Source organism: Oryctolagus cuniculus, chromosome 3 (genome assembly GCF_964237555.1).
Source record: "Oryctolagus cuniculus chromosome 3, mOryCun1.1, whole genome shotgun sequence".
Taxonomy (NCBI): Eukaryota; Metazoa; Chordata; class Mammalia; order Lagomorpha; family Leporidae; genus Oryctolagus; species Oryctolagus cuniculus.
Genome location: NC_091434.1, coordinates 87,733,617 through 87,750,932, shown reverse-complemented (window position 1 = coordinate 87,750,932; position 17,316 = coordinate 87,733,617). Strand labels below are relative to the sequence as shown.

Sequence of the window (17,316 nt, the reverse complement as noted above, 5' to 3'; positions counted from 1 at the left end):
CTTGCTGTCCTCAGAGCAGAGGCGGGGTTCCATTCCAGGCACTGGAATATGGGACACTTCTCCAGAAGCAGTGGCTTAACCTGTTAAACAATAACTTCTGCCCTTCGGGAGAGCTCATTTAAGTCTGCATTGTGTTATATATTAGGCTGTTTGTAAGTAACAGGAAATATTTGGTTCATTTTATTTTATAGACTTATTTTAATTGTCTAACTCCTCAGAATATTTTCAAGAAAAAAATACCTAAAACAAATCAACTTTTATTCATGTACCCTGTGACATAGCCTGTGACATTTGTTTATAATCCATAACCACGCTGATTTGAAATTACATGACAGAAATGTCTGAATGCTAACAAGTAGACAGAACAATAACCACCTGCATGCTCAATCCAGGATGTCCACCTACAGCAGTACACATATTATTTATCCAAATGTAGCTTTTGAATGATTTGAATGGTAAGATTCAGACTTACTTGGATTTATAAGCACAGTTAAAAGCTTTTCTCCTAACATTATGTTCTGGAAGTAATGACAACTATGTGGCCGCCTTTTACCACGCAATGTATTTCAGAGACCAGCAGCATCTGAATCACCTGTAAGCTTTGTACAAATACAGAGTCTCGGGCTCCAGCCCAGAGCAAATGAATCAGAATCTGTATTTTGCTTCCTGTTCATGTGATGGCTGTGCCCGCTGAATTGGGGAAGTACTGGCAACCCATTTCCCTTCCTGGCTTCCAGTAATTCAGGAATTTTAGATTCTTACTGAAAATATATTCAGTGAATCCTGATTTCTAAGCCCTTCCTTTCTTGAAAGTAGACATTGTTTATAGCAATCTCAAATAATACAGAAAAAACACCTGATTAGATTTTAAACTGAAAAACAACCTCAGATTTATATACTTCAACACCCTGTAGTTGTGTCTATTTAGGTTCTTGTGACTTTTTCTGTTACACAATAATTCTTTTCCCCTTGAAGTATAAAATTATATCTACGAAATGAATTCATCTGTCCCTGCCATACCTGGCCTTTTTATTGACAGTCTCAGAATGTTATTTTAGCTTTCCTAGGTTTCTCTTAGACTTGTAGAAATCATGCTGCTTTGTGCTCTGCAGGAGTTAAAATATTAGTAATTATGCATATTTAATTTTCAAAATGCCAAGTGATTACTCACAGCACTTATAAAAAGGAACATGATTTTAGATATTCATAAAATGTTTCCTTGCTTAGGGACTTCCAAGTAGGAACTTGTGTTATTATGGACATTTCTTATTATGATAATCAGGATGAAAAATGAATGCATTAGCATCCCTCTTCTTTCCTCTTTTCCAGATGCAAGACAAAAGTCTACCCTGATGAACTTCCAAACACAAGTGTAGTCATTGTGTTTCATAATGAAGCTTGGAGCACTCTCCTCAGGACTGTTTACAGTGTTATAAACCGGTCCCCACACTACCTACTCTCTGAGGTCATCTTGGTAGATGATGCCAGTGAAAGAGGTATAATTTTAAAAAAAAAAATTTGTACTGGAAAAATGGTGGAGCCTTGTTTGCCTTAACTTTTTACTATCCTTGCAACTACTTGTCAGATTTTTATCCATATATCTTACCAATGACAACTCCAGAAATAAATAACAAATTCTTTTAGTTTTTCCCACAATTCTGTTTGGCATTTACTAACCTAAGAAATCAGCCAAAATAACTTTTAAAAATGTTTGTCTCTTCCAAAATTGGTTGATAAGATTATCAAATATGTGTATGACTTCATGGGTATGTGACATTAATTACCTGATGAAATATCATTTTATTTCAATCAATGGGAAAAAATGATAGCACTTGACCACCATTTTTATAGCATGTTTATTTCTGTAGTTATATTTGCTATGTTTTAAACAAAATACAAATTTTTCTTATAAATTCTTCTTGCATGTTACAGATTTTCTCAAGTTGACATTAGAGAATTATGTGAAAAACTTAGAAGTGCCAGTAAAAATTATAAGGATGGAAGAGCGCTCTGGGTTAATACGTGCCCGTCTTCGAGGAGCTGCGGCTTCAAAAGGGCAGGTCATAACTTTTCTTGATGCACACTGTGAGTGCACATTGGGATGGTTGGAGCCCTTACTGGCAAGAATAAAAGAAGACAGGTAAAAATCCATGTGCTTTGTCTGCATGGGTCGTGGGTGAACCTGTTAGGGCAATTCCAGCTGTCCTTCAGAATTTCCCTTCCAAGTTGCTGTTTTCAGAATACTTATTTCATAGCTTTATAGAAAACCAGTTTTCCCTTTTATATAATAAGATAGACTGACATATTCATGCTGAATGTTAATATTCGATTAATAAAATATTCCAAACATCACAATAAAAATGTGTTGAATATTTGCTTTTTTAGGTAAAGGAAATCAAAACAATCTGAATAGAATATAAGGCACATTTTTCAAACACCATTTGAATTTCCTCACAACCTGTGGAGTAGGTAATATGGATGTTCTTATCTATGCCTTATAATAGAGAGAAACAAAAAGTTACATAGCTTGTCCCAGTTATTGAGAATGCTGTCAACAACAGTTCAGTTGTCCAACTCCCCAGGCAGTGTTCTCAATACTGCATCTGTGTCCTTGGTCAGATTCTAGTTCTTAAATCACCTGCTGGATCTTAGAGATACATGCAGTCAGGTTCATACGTATACACCTCTGAAGAAAACTCATGATGAAAACAGAGAGCACATCTATAAGAATAAATTTTATTATTTAAAGGATGTTGCCACTCTATAAATACAAATTAAGAAATTGGAATAACTGAGTAATACTGTCTAGAAGTTACAAATCTCATACATGCCTGTAAAATTTTCTGGTGCTGCTGCTTGGAAGCTTTTTTTCAGATATTCATAAACATTGGTGATAAATGAGTATAATTTCTAAGCACTGAAGGAAGGGGATGAACAAGCAGTGGTATCTGGTATAATATCAAAGAGTGACATAACACCTTGCTAGAGCAGTCATTCCATCTGCCTCTAAAGTCTTTCTAGAATTGAAGTTTTAATTAGCCTTCCAAGACAGGAGCTGTTTAGCCCGAACTAGTCCAACCACATCACATAAAGGCAGGATTTGGTCCTTGCCAGGAAGATGGATGGAAGCTGTCAGTAAAATGAACCACAGCAGTTGAAGAAAGCAGTAGGAACCTTTTAGTCAACAGAGTGTAGTACATGGCTAATGACATTTTTTATATTGTACGGTACCCACAGGAGAGAGAGTGTGGCAAAACAAAATGAACTTAGAACATCTTAAATATACTTCCTGACAACTTTTTCTACATTATGCTTCTTTTTCCAACATCATTTTATATTTAACTTAGTGATATTTTGCTATAATGTTTTTGTATGGTCATGTAAAGATCTTTTTTTTTTAGTTAGCCATATATTTATATTGTATTTTCATATAATTAATCTCATGTTGTGACTATAAATTCTAAAAGTGCTATAACTAGATAATTAAGCCTGTTTAGTGTTATTAGCTCTAATATCTTCTCACACAAGTTAAAGCATTAAATACAAAGAAGAAAGGAAGAAAGATATTGATTTTGTGAGGTGCAGTAACTAAGAAGCTTTCCAGGTTTTGATGAATCCTGTTGATATCAGAAAACATAAGACTTCGGCCAATTGTGGGAGATAGAAGACTCAGTTGAAAATGAATGTTGGTAATACTGATGTTAGAAAATAAGAATAAAGAATGCACAACATTTCTTTCCTTATCTGTGGGTATTTCACAAGACAGTTTGTATATTCACATTCTAATCAGCATAAAAAAAAGGCTTTGCTCTTTGGAGCAAACCTAGATAGACCTGAATATGTAGTTGGTCCTCTAATTAAGGATGGGGAAGAATGGGAGAAAGCACAAAATGGATTATAAATTAAACCTTATGGTCTCCTCAAGAAGAATCTTCTTACTGTAAAACCTTCAATCAAGAACACCAAGCCTCCTGGCTCTCATTTTACTTAAAAAGGAAAAAAAAAAGTTATATAAAACACTAGAGACTGAAATGACTTATATTTCCCTATCTTAACAAATACAGATATCATCCCAATTGTGTCTCTAAACTCTTAATGCTAGAATAATTTACTCAGAAGTCACCGTGGTCTATTCTTCTTCTTAGGGAATATTTACTTATTATACCGGTAAGTCATGATTTTTGCAGATGTGTGTGGATTTTTGTTTACTTGAACATCTCCATAAAAGTTTTCTCAGAACTTTCTCTTTAAAATATCCTACCCTATATCAAATGTAAACCAGCCAATCTGATTTGTTATCATCCATTCTTCCTCCCTGCCCACTCTTGCTTTTCTCTGAGTTATAAACTAAAATGATGCAGAATCTCAGAATATTTCTACTAATCATGATGTGGATGGAGAAATAGACCATGATCATCCTGCTGAGTCAGTACTTAGAATGCATTTGGAAACCAACTTGAAGGTTGATTAGTGTATTTGATTAGATTTCACATGACAATATAAACTATACTGCAAAGAAAATATAGTGAAAGAAAGTAATTTCATAACGAAATGGGATAAAATGAAACTAAAGCTGTAGCAAGATTACAAAATAATTACATTTCAACATATCATCTATAATCACATTGGAGAAGCTAATATAACACGTTAACATTTATACATTAACTGATTTTGAATTTGTTGCAGGAAAACTGTTGTATGCCCCATCATCGATGTCATTAGTGATGATACCTTTGAATATATGGCTGGGTCAGATATGACTTATGGGGGTTTTAACTGGAAACTGAATTTCCGCTGGTATCCTGTTCCCCAGAGAGAAATGGATAGGAGAAAAGGAGACAGAACATTACCTGTCAGGTGTGTGCTCATATTTCTTAAAGGATTGTATTTGTATTCTATATACAAATTATTTTAAAGTAATCTTAATATACATTGTTACCATTTATGTGATCATATAAAAATCAATAGCAATGCTAAATCTAGTTTAATGTAAGCAAGGAACAGTATTGGCAGAAATGCCAAATGTTTTTTAAGTTTTATGTATTCATATTTTCAAAATATATTTATTATACATTTTCCAGTTGACAGAAATGTGGTAAACCTGGTGCTTCAAAGTAAACTTACATCCACCTAAAATTATATGCTCAATTATAGAAGTGTTGTCAAAATGAAATAATGAAAAACATTTGACAAATATTCTAAGCTTAAAACAACTAAAAGTTATTTCCCTTATAGGTATAATAGAATGATTCATTTAGAAATGTATAGTGGCCGGCGCCGCGGCTCACTAGGCTAATCCTCCGCCTAGCGGCGCCGGCACACCGGGTTCTAGTCCCGGTTGGGGTGCCGGATTCTGTCCCGGTTGCCCCTCTTCCAGGCCAGCCCTCTGCTGTGGCCAGGGAGTGCAGTGGAGGATGGCCCAGGTGCTTGGGCCCTGCACCCCATGGGAGACCAGGAGAAGCACCTGGCTCCTGGCTCCTGCCATCGGATCAGTGCGGTGCGCCGGCCGCAGTGCGCCGGCCACGGCGGCCATTGGAGGGTGAACCAACGGCAAAGGAAGACCTTTCTCTCTGGCTCTCTCACTGTCCACTCCGCCTGTCAAAAAAAAAAAAAAAAAAAAAAAAAAAAAAAAAAAAGAAATGTATACCACATTATCAGTTATGAAGAATTTCCACTTTGTTCCAAATAACTTACAGTACATATCTTATTTGTAATATTTATTAGTCAAACTATGTTCCTACCCTGTACCCAGAAATAAATGCCATGTACATCTTTAGTTGTCTAAATGAGCATCACCCATCTTGTTAACATAAAAGGGTCACCTGACTTTAACACTTTGTTGTCGACCTCCTAGCTTCAACAAAATTCATTTACTGAAAAAATACTTTGGTAAGTTTACACCAATTTTGCCCTTTAAAGATGAATTTGATAAGACATCAATTTGTTAGAATGGTGAATAAAAATCCCAGCATTCTAAAACACTATGCACATATCCCATATTCTAAATAAAAGGTCAAGTAACCAGCTGTATGAATTAATTATCTATTATCAAGTATGAAATTATATAATGGATTAATTATAACTAGACTGTAAAAACTGGCAAATCAAGAGATCATCTCTGTTTATTTGTTGTGGAAAAATTATTTAACATTATTCACCTCTTAAACAGATATGTCAAGTGGAAAATATAATACACATATCCTAACATATGTTTAAAGACACATAAATTATGTTCATTTAAAAGTATAATATAATAGTACTTAAAACTTAACATAATCTTCTCATCAGGTAGATAATCAAGAGGAACCCAATATTGTTTGGATGAAATTACCAAGCTAATTCATAAAGGCAAAGATGTACACATAAAAATCAGATGTCATTACCCATCTTTGTTAACTAAAACAAAAGGTGAATCATCTTGCCTGCTACCTTTTAACCACAATTTATATGGCTTTACTGTAGTAACATTAAATTGGATAAAATCTCAGTATATTTTATTTCCCTTAGTAACTGCACATCATTTCATTTTTTTCTGAAATGCCGAAAGAGCTGGAGCAAGAGAAACTTCAATCTTTGCTGAAGTTTCTTGAATTTTATGGTGAAAGGTTAATTAATTCACCAGCTCTGTTGTAACAGCCTGCAGGTAATTTTCATCAGCATCGCTGTAATGTGAACTTTCTTTGTACGTGTAATCTATTACCTGAGATGTGATCATTTTTCTCACATTGGTACAAACAGATAAATCATTTGAGATGTTAAAGGCATTTTTTTTCCTACTTGATTAACAGAATTCTGAATAGCTGAAGTGATTAAAATGAGGGGGAAATTTTAGTTTTCTTAGTGAAATGCTTCATTTAAGATGTCACTGATGACAGAACTTTGCAGTTACTATAATTGGCTAGTCATCACTTAGAAAATCATGCTTCTGTGTCCATTCAGAACCAACCAGAACTTGTGACTTAAACTCAGTTCTACACTTAAAGTAAATCTTATAATGGTTATACTCACCCTTCTGTTGTCCACATCTGGGCACTGATATTTTCATTTTCATTATACATAGAATTTGTGAAGTCTGAAATATGAGCATGGAATAATATCATATGTAATTGTAGATATTTCCCTTTCTTTAATCAGTAAAGTTTCCTCAACATTTTAGTGAAATTATATGTGCAACCATACAGGAATAAAATTGTTAAAACAGAGGTTATAAGCCAAGAGTTTGTATAACAAATACGTTCTGTATATGTCATTTATTTCTCCTACATAGTGTTTTACATTTCAAAAATGACCAACACTAAAAAAATTACCAACACTTAAAAAATGACATGTTCTAAATAAACATTTGGATTACCAACTATTGAGAGGTCAACAGATCTTGCTACATTCTACTTGGCAGATTTTGCCCACCATTCTTACTTGACTCTATGAGAGGTAGTCTAGCAGAAATTACCCATACAGAAGCAACATCATGCTTTAGGCCAGTCTCCACTTCTTAAAATTTTGTCCTTTACTCTGAGCCTGAGGGTCAGTGCCCTACGTTAGGATTCTTGCACTTAGAGATACTGGCAGAACCTGTGTCCCAAGCAAAGTTGGTAAAAATGTATTATTACAGTCAACCAACTTTATATGATTAGATTTGTCCAGGTCTAATATTTTAAATTTGTGAACCTTCTCTTAGAGACTACTACCTGGAAAACTGTTGAGTATTCAAACTAATCAAATACGTTATCCACCTATGAATATACATTTATGTTACCTAATGGAGTAGGCAACTGGTAACATTACCTTGTAATTCAGACACTCCTCCCAATTATTTAATTGATTTCAGGATATATCTTGCATTTTCTCTAACTTGTGTAAATTTGAGCTGGTTTGGTCTAGACTATTGAAATCTATTTATTCCATATGCAAGTATACATGCATAAATATTGCTGGGCAGTAAATTATATTCAGCACATGCAAAAATGAATTAGGGTCATCTCTGCTCTAAAATTGCTCCCTGTCTGGCACTAGTCTTAGATAACCTGAATGAGGGAAAGAGGCCAGAAGAAGGGACCAAGTGTGATGCCCAGGAGTCAGCTGTCTACCACGAGAGTGTATGCTGCTGCTGAAGAGTGCGGTTCCAATCTTATTGATTGCATTAGTCTCTTAATTAGACCCTGTAAGTGACCCTCCATAAGTAGCTATAAAGATATTTGTTTCCACTTTAATTTCTCACTGGCTGAAATAGATTTATTAGAGAACTACAGGTTATTTTTCAAGCCTCTTTAGCTGCTTTACCTTTCCCATTATACGATATAGACTCTTTTACACATAGTCATTATTAACATTATTAATATGACTTCTGTCATTCCAAGATACCATGAGAAATATTTCCCTAATGTGATCCTTGCTATCCTTGTTTGCTTGTTTCAGTCCTTGCTATCATAATAAATGAAAGAGATATAATTACTTTTTATTCTTGATATATCTTAAAGATTTATATAACTTTAATTCACACTTGTCTGAATTGGTACATTTTTCGCTTATTTGGAATTAGGAATGTATGAAGACCAAACAAATAAAATGATTGATAATTAATCATTATGATATTATTTAAGGCAGTGATGTTATTTAAGGCTCCTCCAATTTGAGTATCGCCCAGTCTTTACAACTATAAAATAGGAAATTATTCTCCCTTCCCTGCTTAACTCTTGAAGCACTGTAAGATATTAAATGAGAAATGTATTTGTGAAGAGTTAAAATTTCCATTGATTTATGATAACATGTGAATCACAAAACAAATGTGGCATGCACCTAAAAGCATAAAGCAGGACACCAAAGAGCCATCTCTTTTGCTATTTTCTTTTCCTTCTACAGCATTCCTTTCCATCTCCACAATTTAAAGTTGATATGTCATCAGTATTTTGTGATGCAATAAAATTTTTTGACAAATATAAATTTTAATTGCTGCTAATGTCTCAATTTCTTACTTAGCACTTCCTCTAGTTTTTTTTTCTAAATAGAATACCAATAATTGCCTGCACTATGTTTTTTCAAGTGATTTCTTCTTTATTTGTAATTTTTATAAATAATGTGGCCTATTTAGAATTAGGCAATCAAATAATATGAAATTTGTTTTTATATCCTGGATATATATTTTATTTTCCCTTACTGGCTCTCATTTATAATTCTCTAAAACATCTTATTTTGTAAAACCTTATACAAATTAAGACAGACTTTCTTATATTTAACAAAATTAATGATTGATTTTTCAATTTAAATTTTTCATTTTAAATTTAAATCCTGTCAGATTCTCTTCATTAACTTTTTCTCAGTCCCACTAACATATACTTTTAGATTAGAGGGAAAAAAAGTATCAGCATGAAAGCCAGAAAGATACTTCTATAAAATAAGAGATATTAAAGCAGCCACATGAGGAAAGGTCAGTATTATGTGAAGAACAAAGAGTCTGAAACAAAGAATTGAACTTTGAACTATTCAACTGTTCAGCATTCTTGCTCAGTCTTGTTAAAATCAAATGTATGTTAGTTTTGAGAGAAGTAAAAAATTCAGATTTTAAATGAAATTTTTATATCAATTCTTTAGGGAAAATAGCACTTATAGATTTTATTAATTCCTAGTTATATAGAAGATAGTTTTAGCACTCTCCTTGCAGTTTGTGGAGCTGAGAAGACAAAAGGGGTAGCTCGAACAGTTTGCAGGGTGATAATTTAGTAACATATTTATATACTGAAAAATCTCATCACAATAACCAAAACACCTTAAAACAACTGGTTCCAGTTATCCACATTGTTTATGTAGCACCTTCTTATACATGAACTGAAAGTGAAGGAGCGTGTTACCATGTACACCAACTACATGAGCACATCCTCATAGAAGCTGAGAGTTTTACCAGGTTATGGGGATTATAAAAAATAATTTAGTGAAAAGAAAAACAAAATGACTACTCCTTTATTGGTAATAATGTCCTTAAGCACAGGTTAAGATATTTGATTACTGTACTTGTTGGTAAATGGGTTCTTTGGCAGCAAAATATGTCATTTGACCATCCCTAGTGGAATTTTATGGTTTTCTTATACTTTAAAAATAATGTTGAAATTGTGTGGGCTCCATGGACTCTGCAGAGTTTGAGTATGCTTCCTTGCTCGGAGGCTAAGGCAGCATTAACTCTTAAAGTAACAGTTTCTGCTGTATAGAAAGTTGCATCTTCATACCTAAATACATACTCAAATGATCACCATAGTGTATAGTATTTCACCAAACTGCTTATTTTTTCATCTGTGAAAATCTTTAATTGTATTCAACATTTGATTACTAGTAACTCTAATAGAAAAAATATTTTTGCCTTTGCTTCTTTCTTCTGCTTTCTATATTATTAGTATAGTGGGCTGTATAAGGAAAGAAGGAGAAAGCTCTTAATATTTAATATTTTGGCTTCCAAAACCGCAAAATAACTAACCAAATGAATCCATTATAATTTTTGATTTAAAAAAAATAGCCAGGCCTTGTTCTAGCAGTTAAGATGTTGTTCAAGATATTTGTAGTGCCTAGGTTTGAGTCCTGGCTCCAACTCCAAATTCCAGGCCCCTGCCAATGCAGGACCTGGGAGACAGCAGGTCGTAGTTCAATTGGTTGGGTCGCTGTCTCCCTTTGGAGGATATGGATTGACTTCCCAGATCCTAGCTCCTACCGCAGCCCTGCTCAGGTGTTATAGAATTTTGGAAAGTGAACCAGTGAAGGGGGAGGTCTGTTTCTGTCTGCCTTTGTCTTCTTTCTCTCCCTCACTCCCTTCCCTCTACTTCTCTCTCCCTCTTTCCATTTCCCTCTCTGTATCCCTCTCTCTCCTCTCTTTCCTTCTCCCTTCTCTCACTCTCTCCCCTTTTCCCTCTCTTTCCCACTCTCCCTCTCCCATTAAAATGAATAAATTTAAAAAATCTGAAGTATGTGAATATCTCAGCTATTTATGGACCACATCCATTATATTCTTGATAAATGAAGGCATTCTATATAACATTACTAAATCACCAAAGGTATTCTATCAAGATTTTTGTTATTTACCATCTTCTGATGAAAACCTTCAGTATTTTTCCATGTTGAATTCTTACCTTTGGATTTTGTAAAATATTTAATAACTTAAATTTTAAAGTATTATAATTTTAAACCCTTGAGCCACTATTAGATGGTAAGGTTTAAAAATCCTGAGATTAGTGAAGGCAGCTTTGATAATCAACAGTTTAGCAGATGTGAATAAAGAACATTTTGTATACAATTTCTGAAATAACATTGCAAGTAACTACGATCATTTGTTTATATTATTTAGTCATTAGTTATTTACCTATTTATTAATGGTCTAATAATATTAAGCCAATTATTAAATATACTTACGAACGTGGGAAAATGTGCACAGAAATAACTATAATACTCAATACAATGTGACAAATACCTTCAGAAAGCCAGAGATAGAATGCTATACAAGATGGTAGAGTAGAAGAATATGTTCAGGTAGGATGGAGAGGGTTTGTGTGGGAGGAAGGCTGCATGGAATATATCATATTTTATTGCCCTACAATAACCAAGTTTAATCATGTGAGGAATTGAACATAAAAGGGTAATTAATGTTCTTGAGCCAATACAACAAGGTGCAAAAGTGCAAAATATTTGCCAGTAATAATTAAGTGCTTTAAATACAGGAGATTGGATAAAGGTGACGGCAGGGGCTCTTATGGTTTTGTCATTAAAGTGTCTGGAAGAAAATCTAAGACATTGAAAGAAAAGCCGAAGTGACAGGGTTTGAAAGTTATAATTTCTATATCATAAATACCGATCACACAGAGAGGATTTTATTTGAAGGAATTACCTGGTAGTGACTGATTAGAAAAGCACAAATAGTGGCTGGTGCTGTGGCATAGTGAGTAAAGCTGCCCATCCCATATGGGCACCAGTTTGAGTCCTGGCTGCCTAGGTTCAGATACAGCTCCCTGCTAATTTGCCTGGCAAAGCAGCGAAGGATGGCCCAATCCTTTGGACCCCTGAACCCTTATGGGAGACCAGACAAAGCTCTTGGCTTCTGGCTTCCATTTGGCACAGTCCTGGACCCTGGTTGTAGCCATTTGGGTAGTGAACCAGCACATGGAAGATTCCCCCTCTCTCTCTCTCTCTCTCTGCCTTTCCTTCTCTGTAGTTCTGACTTTCAAATAAAAATAAATAAATAAATAAATAAATAAAATCACAACTAACGTGAAGGAGGGAATTGAGAAAACACAGATTAAGTGTCAGCCTCATAAAATGACAATTAAAGAGAAGTGATGAATGATCTATCACAGGTAAAGTACACAGAAAGAGAAAAGTGCCAAGAGGGACTCTTGGGAGGGCTCTATCTCAGATAACAGAAGATAATTCTGAGGGATATACATCCATAAAATAAAGCTTTAATTGTTATTGTACCTGTATGCTTGGTATGAAACTAAGATTTTATACAAGGTCTGACAGCAAGCAAGCAAAGGAAAGGGATAGATTACTAATAAGAATCATAAAATGAACTGTCAGGTTGGTAGAAGGAAACATCTATTGAACAATGTAATGGGGAGTAGAGGTGAGAACATTTCTATTGAGAAGACTGGTGAATTGTGTGAAATGATTTCAGAGACGGAAGTTAGGGAAATGATATGGGAGGTCATAGTCAATGGGGACCTTTGAGAAATAGCTAATTATAGAGATTAAGAAATGGATCGCATTGCACTTAGAAGGTCAAAAGGAGTAGAGAGAGTCCAGAGAAACTATCATTTCAGTAAGGTTGCTAGTGAAGGAAATGAAAAATATATATCACCATTTGCATACATAGTAAGATGAAGTGAAGATACATTTTGCCTAAAGATGTAACTTAATTGAGCTGGTTTGTAAACTCAAACAGAAATCAAAGACATGAAACATGAATGTAATCTTCAGAGACAGGCATTAGGTCTAGTGGTTGAGATGCCTTTGTCCCACATTAAAGTACCTAAGTACTCTCTCCCCCTCCCCCTCCCCCTCCCCCTCCCCCTCTCCCTCTCTCCTTGGCTTCCAATTTGTTTCTCCTCCCTCTCCTCTTCTCCTGCCCCTGCTATTGCAAGTATCTGGGGAGTAAACTGGCAGATGGGAGCATACTGCCTCCCTCTCCCTCCTCCTACCTTCTTCCCCTCTCCCTCTGTAATTCTTTCTCCTCCTTTTCCCCTTCTTCTGTCCCTGGCTATTATAGGTATTTGTGAATGAACCAGCAGATGGGAATACACACACCCCCCCCATTCCCCTCTGCCTGTCAGTCTTTCTACTTCTTTCTTAAATGAATTTTAATTTTTTAAATAGTCAATTAGCAAGCAACTGAAAGTCTAGTCAGGACAGATGATGGCACGAGTGTGAATGCTAGCCCACAGTGAAAAGAAGGGAAATTTGTTTCCTGTGAGATAAGAGCAAGCGGGAGGCCATGAGCAACATCCATGAACATACTGAGCTGGAGCTAGAAGAAGTTCCTCTTTCATGGTTGGGGGAAATCATATTTCATGAATTTCCTTAATCTCGAGGTTCTTAGGATGAGTCCAGAATTTCTGGGAAAGAGTCCCCTAAAAAGGAGAAAGGAGAAATAGATACAAAAGATTAACAGTTTTTGAACTAAGTACAGCATCAATAATGTGAATTTGTGGTATAAACATTTGGCTGCATCTTATTATTTTCCCAAAAAGGCTGTGCATCTTAGTAGTGGAAGTAGGTAGAGTGAAGGCTAAGTTTACAGAGGCATCATGATTTACAAAAAGAGAATCAGGTCAGACAAAATGAGGATAGCTTAGCAGTGGGGCAGAAGTTGTGCAGAGGAAGGGAGGAGAGAGAGAAGAAAAAAATTCTTAAGTGTGTTAAAAATGTGAGAACTTGGGTCTATTAGGCCACTAAGGATGTGCTAAAGATGAAAAGTAACCTCCTGTAGAAAGAAAAGGGTTAATGTATTAGAAATTATGTTCAGAGAAGTTCCTAGAGTCAAAATCAGATGAAAAGTCATTCCAAACTATTCTGAAACCTTAACTAAGTGAAGGATGCTCAAGGCTTTTGTTTGGATGATTAACATCATAACAAAAGCAGCAGTAACAACAAAAATAAATTTTGTAGCCTTATTTACTGTTTGCAATTTGTCAGGCACTATGCTAAGACCTGTAGTTCTATGAACTCAGTTCATTTTCACCTCCCTACTACATGATTGATGATGTTCACTGCCATCAGATTAACTATTTAACTCCCTAAAATTGAATGAATCAGTGGATTGAATTAACATTGTAAGAGCACAAACCTGAAAAGTAAATAACCTCATCTAATTCAACTCTAACCAAGGCTCTTCATTTTCTAGGTACTCTGAACATTTACCGTGCATACAGGCACATGTAAGTAGTTCCTTAGGGATATCACAGAGCAGAGAAGAGTATGTTGCAAAACATTGTCCACAGTCTTAAATCTTAAAAAGCATAATCACTAGCTGGTGGGAGAGGACTACCATAGTAGAAACACAAAACACCTCTTTAGGAGCTTCTTTCTTGGGAAATAGAGAATTTTTTGAAGACATTATAATTTAATTTTTTTAAAATTTTTGTTGTTTTAGGAGTGTAAGTGAAAGTTACTTCAATCATTCCTATGGTTAAACATAATTTATTTTAACTAGTATATATTTCTCATTTGCTTATCTTAATAGGAATTAGGACCAACTGTAGGATGACGTTCAATACATGTATTTAAATTAAAATATGTTGGAACTGTATCAGTTAAGCAGATAAATGCATTGACACTCTGCACTGAGCATTAAAAATTCATCAATTAATCTTAAGCCATTGGTTGCATTATAATAGGGTAATTGCAGCAATTTTTGTTCCCAATTTTATTAAGTAGACTCTCTAGCACTAAAACACCTTCTATAGTTACTGCCATAGATTTCCAAACCCGCATCAGGTGAGGGTCATGGTTACTCCATAATTACCATCTGTTTAGCTTGGTTAGTGCTTCTCATTATAACTCAGAAGGTCAATGATACTGTTCATGATAGGAGCTCAGTACAAATAGAATTAATAAAACTGCTCTGAGACTAACAAAGCACTCCTGCTCTAACTGATGGACAGTTAATTACGTGAGCATAAAATAGTGAGAGCACTGGGAAAAATACAGAACTTTGCAATATGGTAGATGTCCAAGTATAATATTGGTGGTTTTTCAGTGGACTGTACTGTCTAATTAGAGGACATGAGGCTAACGTTTGGCAAAGGAGAGCACAATTTTGAGGAAAGCAAAAAAATTGGTTTTAAACAATCTCACAGACTACATGGATGAGCATTTCAAATCTAAGTGGATCCATGTTTCTCATCTTCAGGAATGCATTTGAATCTTCCAGAAACTGCAGAGTGCCAAAGTCTGGCCACACTCAAGCCAATTAAGTCTGAATCCATGGAGAATGGTATCCAAACATGAATATCTTTTATAAAGGTGCCTTATGTACTGCTAATGTGCTAGGAGAGCTGGAAACCAGTGTGTTACAACATTCGGAAACTGCCATTACCAGTATAGATCTATTCATGAACAACTAAAAGTTTATTTTTATCTGTGATTCACGTTGTTCGCTTAGAAGGACTAAGCCACACATTAACCACTTTCCTCAGTTAATGAATTTAATCCTTTCAAAATGAATATTTGACATGTCTCTATAGAGAAACTGTGAATTTGAGAACCACTAGATGTTTATGCCTAGGAAAAAAATAATTCATAGAAAATGTCCTACTAAACCTTTGATTATCCATAGCATTAGATGATTAGTGCTATCATTTTAATTAGATAGACAAGGTATACAATTAGATGAAAAGCTCTTGGTAACTTATCACATATTTATTTTCTGAAAATTGTATAGCATTTAATGCTGATATATTTTTAAAAAGGCTGCTAAGCTTTGTATGGAGAAAACATATCCACAGGTTCCTAGAGTTCATATTACAATGATTAATAATTATGTGGGCAGAGATCACATTTGGTAGTTTTATGACTAAGTAATTTCTTTTAGAATAGTAGGAAGGGCAGTAATACATCTATACTTGCCTTTCCAAAGGGAAATGAAGTTCCAGGCTTAAGAGATAGTGTTTCATACATGATTTATTTGATCATTTATAAATAAAATATAGGAGTGAGTGTTTGGCGTAGCTTGGGACCCCGCATCTATCAGACTGCCTAGGTTTGAGTCCTGGCTCTGCTTCCATTTCTAACTTCCTACTAACGTGGACCTGGGAGGCAGCAGGTTTTGCTTAGGTGCCTGGGTCTCTGCTGCTCACAGAGGAGGCCAAGGTGGAGTTCCACATTCACAGCTTCAGCTTAACACAGCCCCAGATGTTGTAGGCATCTGAGGAATCAACCAGTGGATGGGAGATAGCTCTCTCTCCCTCTGTCCCTTCCACCCATCCCCCACTCCATCTCCCATGTGTGTATCTTCTTTCTATGCTTTTAAAATAAAAAAATAAATAAAACAGAAAAATACAGACTAAATTGAATTTTATAAAAATATTTTAAAAGAAAATATGTGAAATAAAATGCTTTTACTTTTAAAATATTTTACACCTGAGTTTTTGTTTATAGTTTGAGATTTTGAGTGGTATTTTTATGTTTAAAATGTCTCAAAAATATTTGCTACGGTTTCATTAAACTCCATACATTGTTTTCAAAAGATTTTCTTTTTTGTTTTGTTTTGTTTTGTTTTGTTTTTCAACTAGGACCCCTACTATGGCTGGTGGCCTATTTTCTATTGACAGAAACTACTTTGAAGAGATAGGAACTTACGATGCAGGAATGGATATCTGGGGTGGAGAGAATCTTGAAATGTCTTTTAGGGTAATTGCATTTTACATTTTTTTAAAAAATTCAAACATACTATGCTATAGCATGCACATAAAAACAGTGATTTACTGTCAAATATTTTTCACTGAGTGATGCAAATTACTGATCAGTTGGTCATTTTAATAATTATTTAGGAGCTTTGCTGGAATCCATTGCATGAAATGTTTACTGTTAAATGAGAAATTATAGGTATTTTTAAGTTTTCAAGAATAATTCTTTGATTCACAGCAAAAAGACATTAATGTTTTCAATTGTTGAAATAAAGAATTTTGTTCTTGAAATAAAGTTACTTTGTGTTTTGGAACTGTAACTTGGAAGTGTTTATGGAATCTGAATTTGCAAGTACTGCCTAAGGTTACTGTGAATTAACTTTAGAATGATTTGTAGTCAAAGGCATTCTGGTAATTATGCAAGTAAAAGGAATATTTTTAT

General features: G+C 34.8%; 1 protein-coding gene across 6 annotated transcripts in view; it reads left to right on the top strand.

Moving 5' to 3' along the window:
• Positions 1-17,316, top strand: part of GALNT13 (polypeptide N-acetylgalactosaminyltransferase 13) — a 540,250-nt gene that overhangs the window by 357,007 nt on the left and 165,927 nt on the right. For all 6 annotated transcript variants that reach the window (XM_008258589.4, XM_070070869.1, XM_070070868.1 and 3 more), the window contains 4 exons: positions 1,330-1,496; positions 1,933-2,140; positions 4,687-4,857; positions 16,761-16,878. In XM_008258589.4, the coding sequence (XP_008256811.1) occupies positions 1,330-1,496; positions 1,933-2,140; positions 4,687-4,857; positions 16,761-16,878 (664 nt within the window). The remainder of the gene's footprint in view (positions 1-1,329; positions 1,497-1,932; positions 2,141-4,686; positions 4,858-16,760; positions 16,879-17,316) is intronic.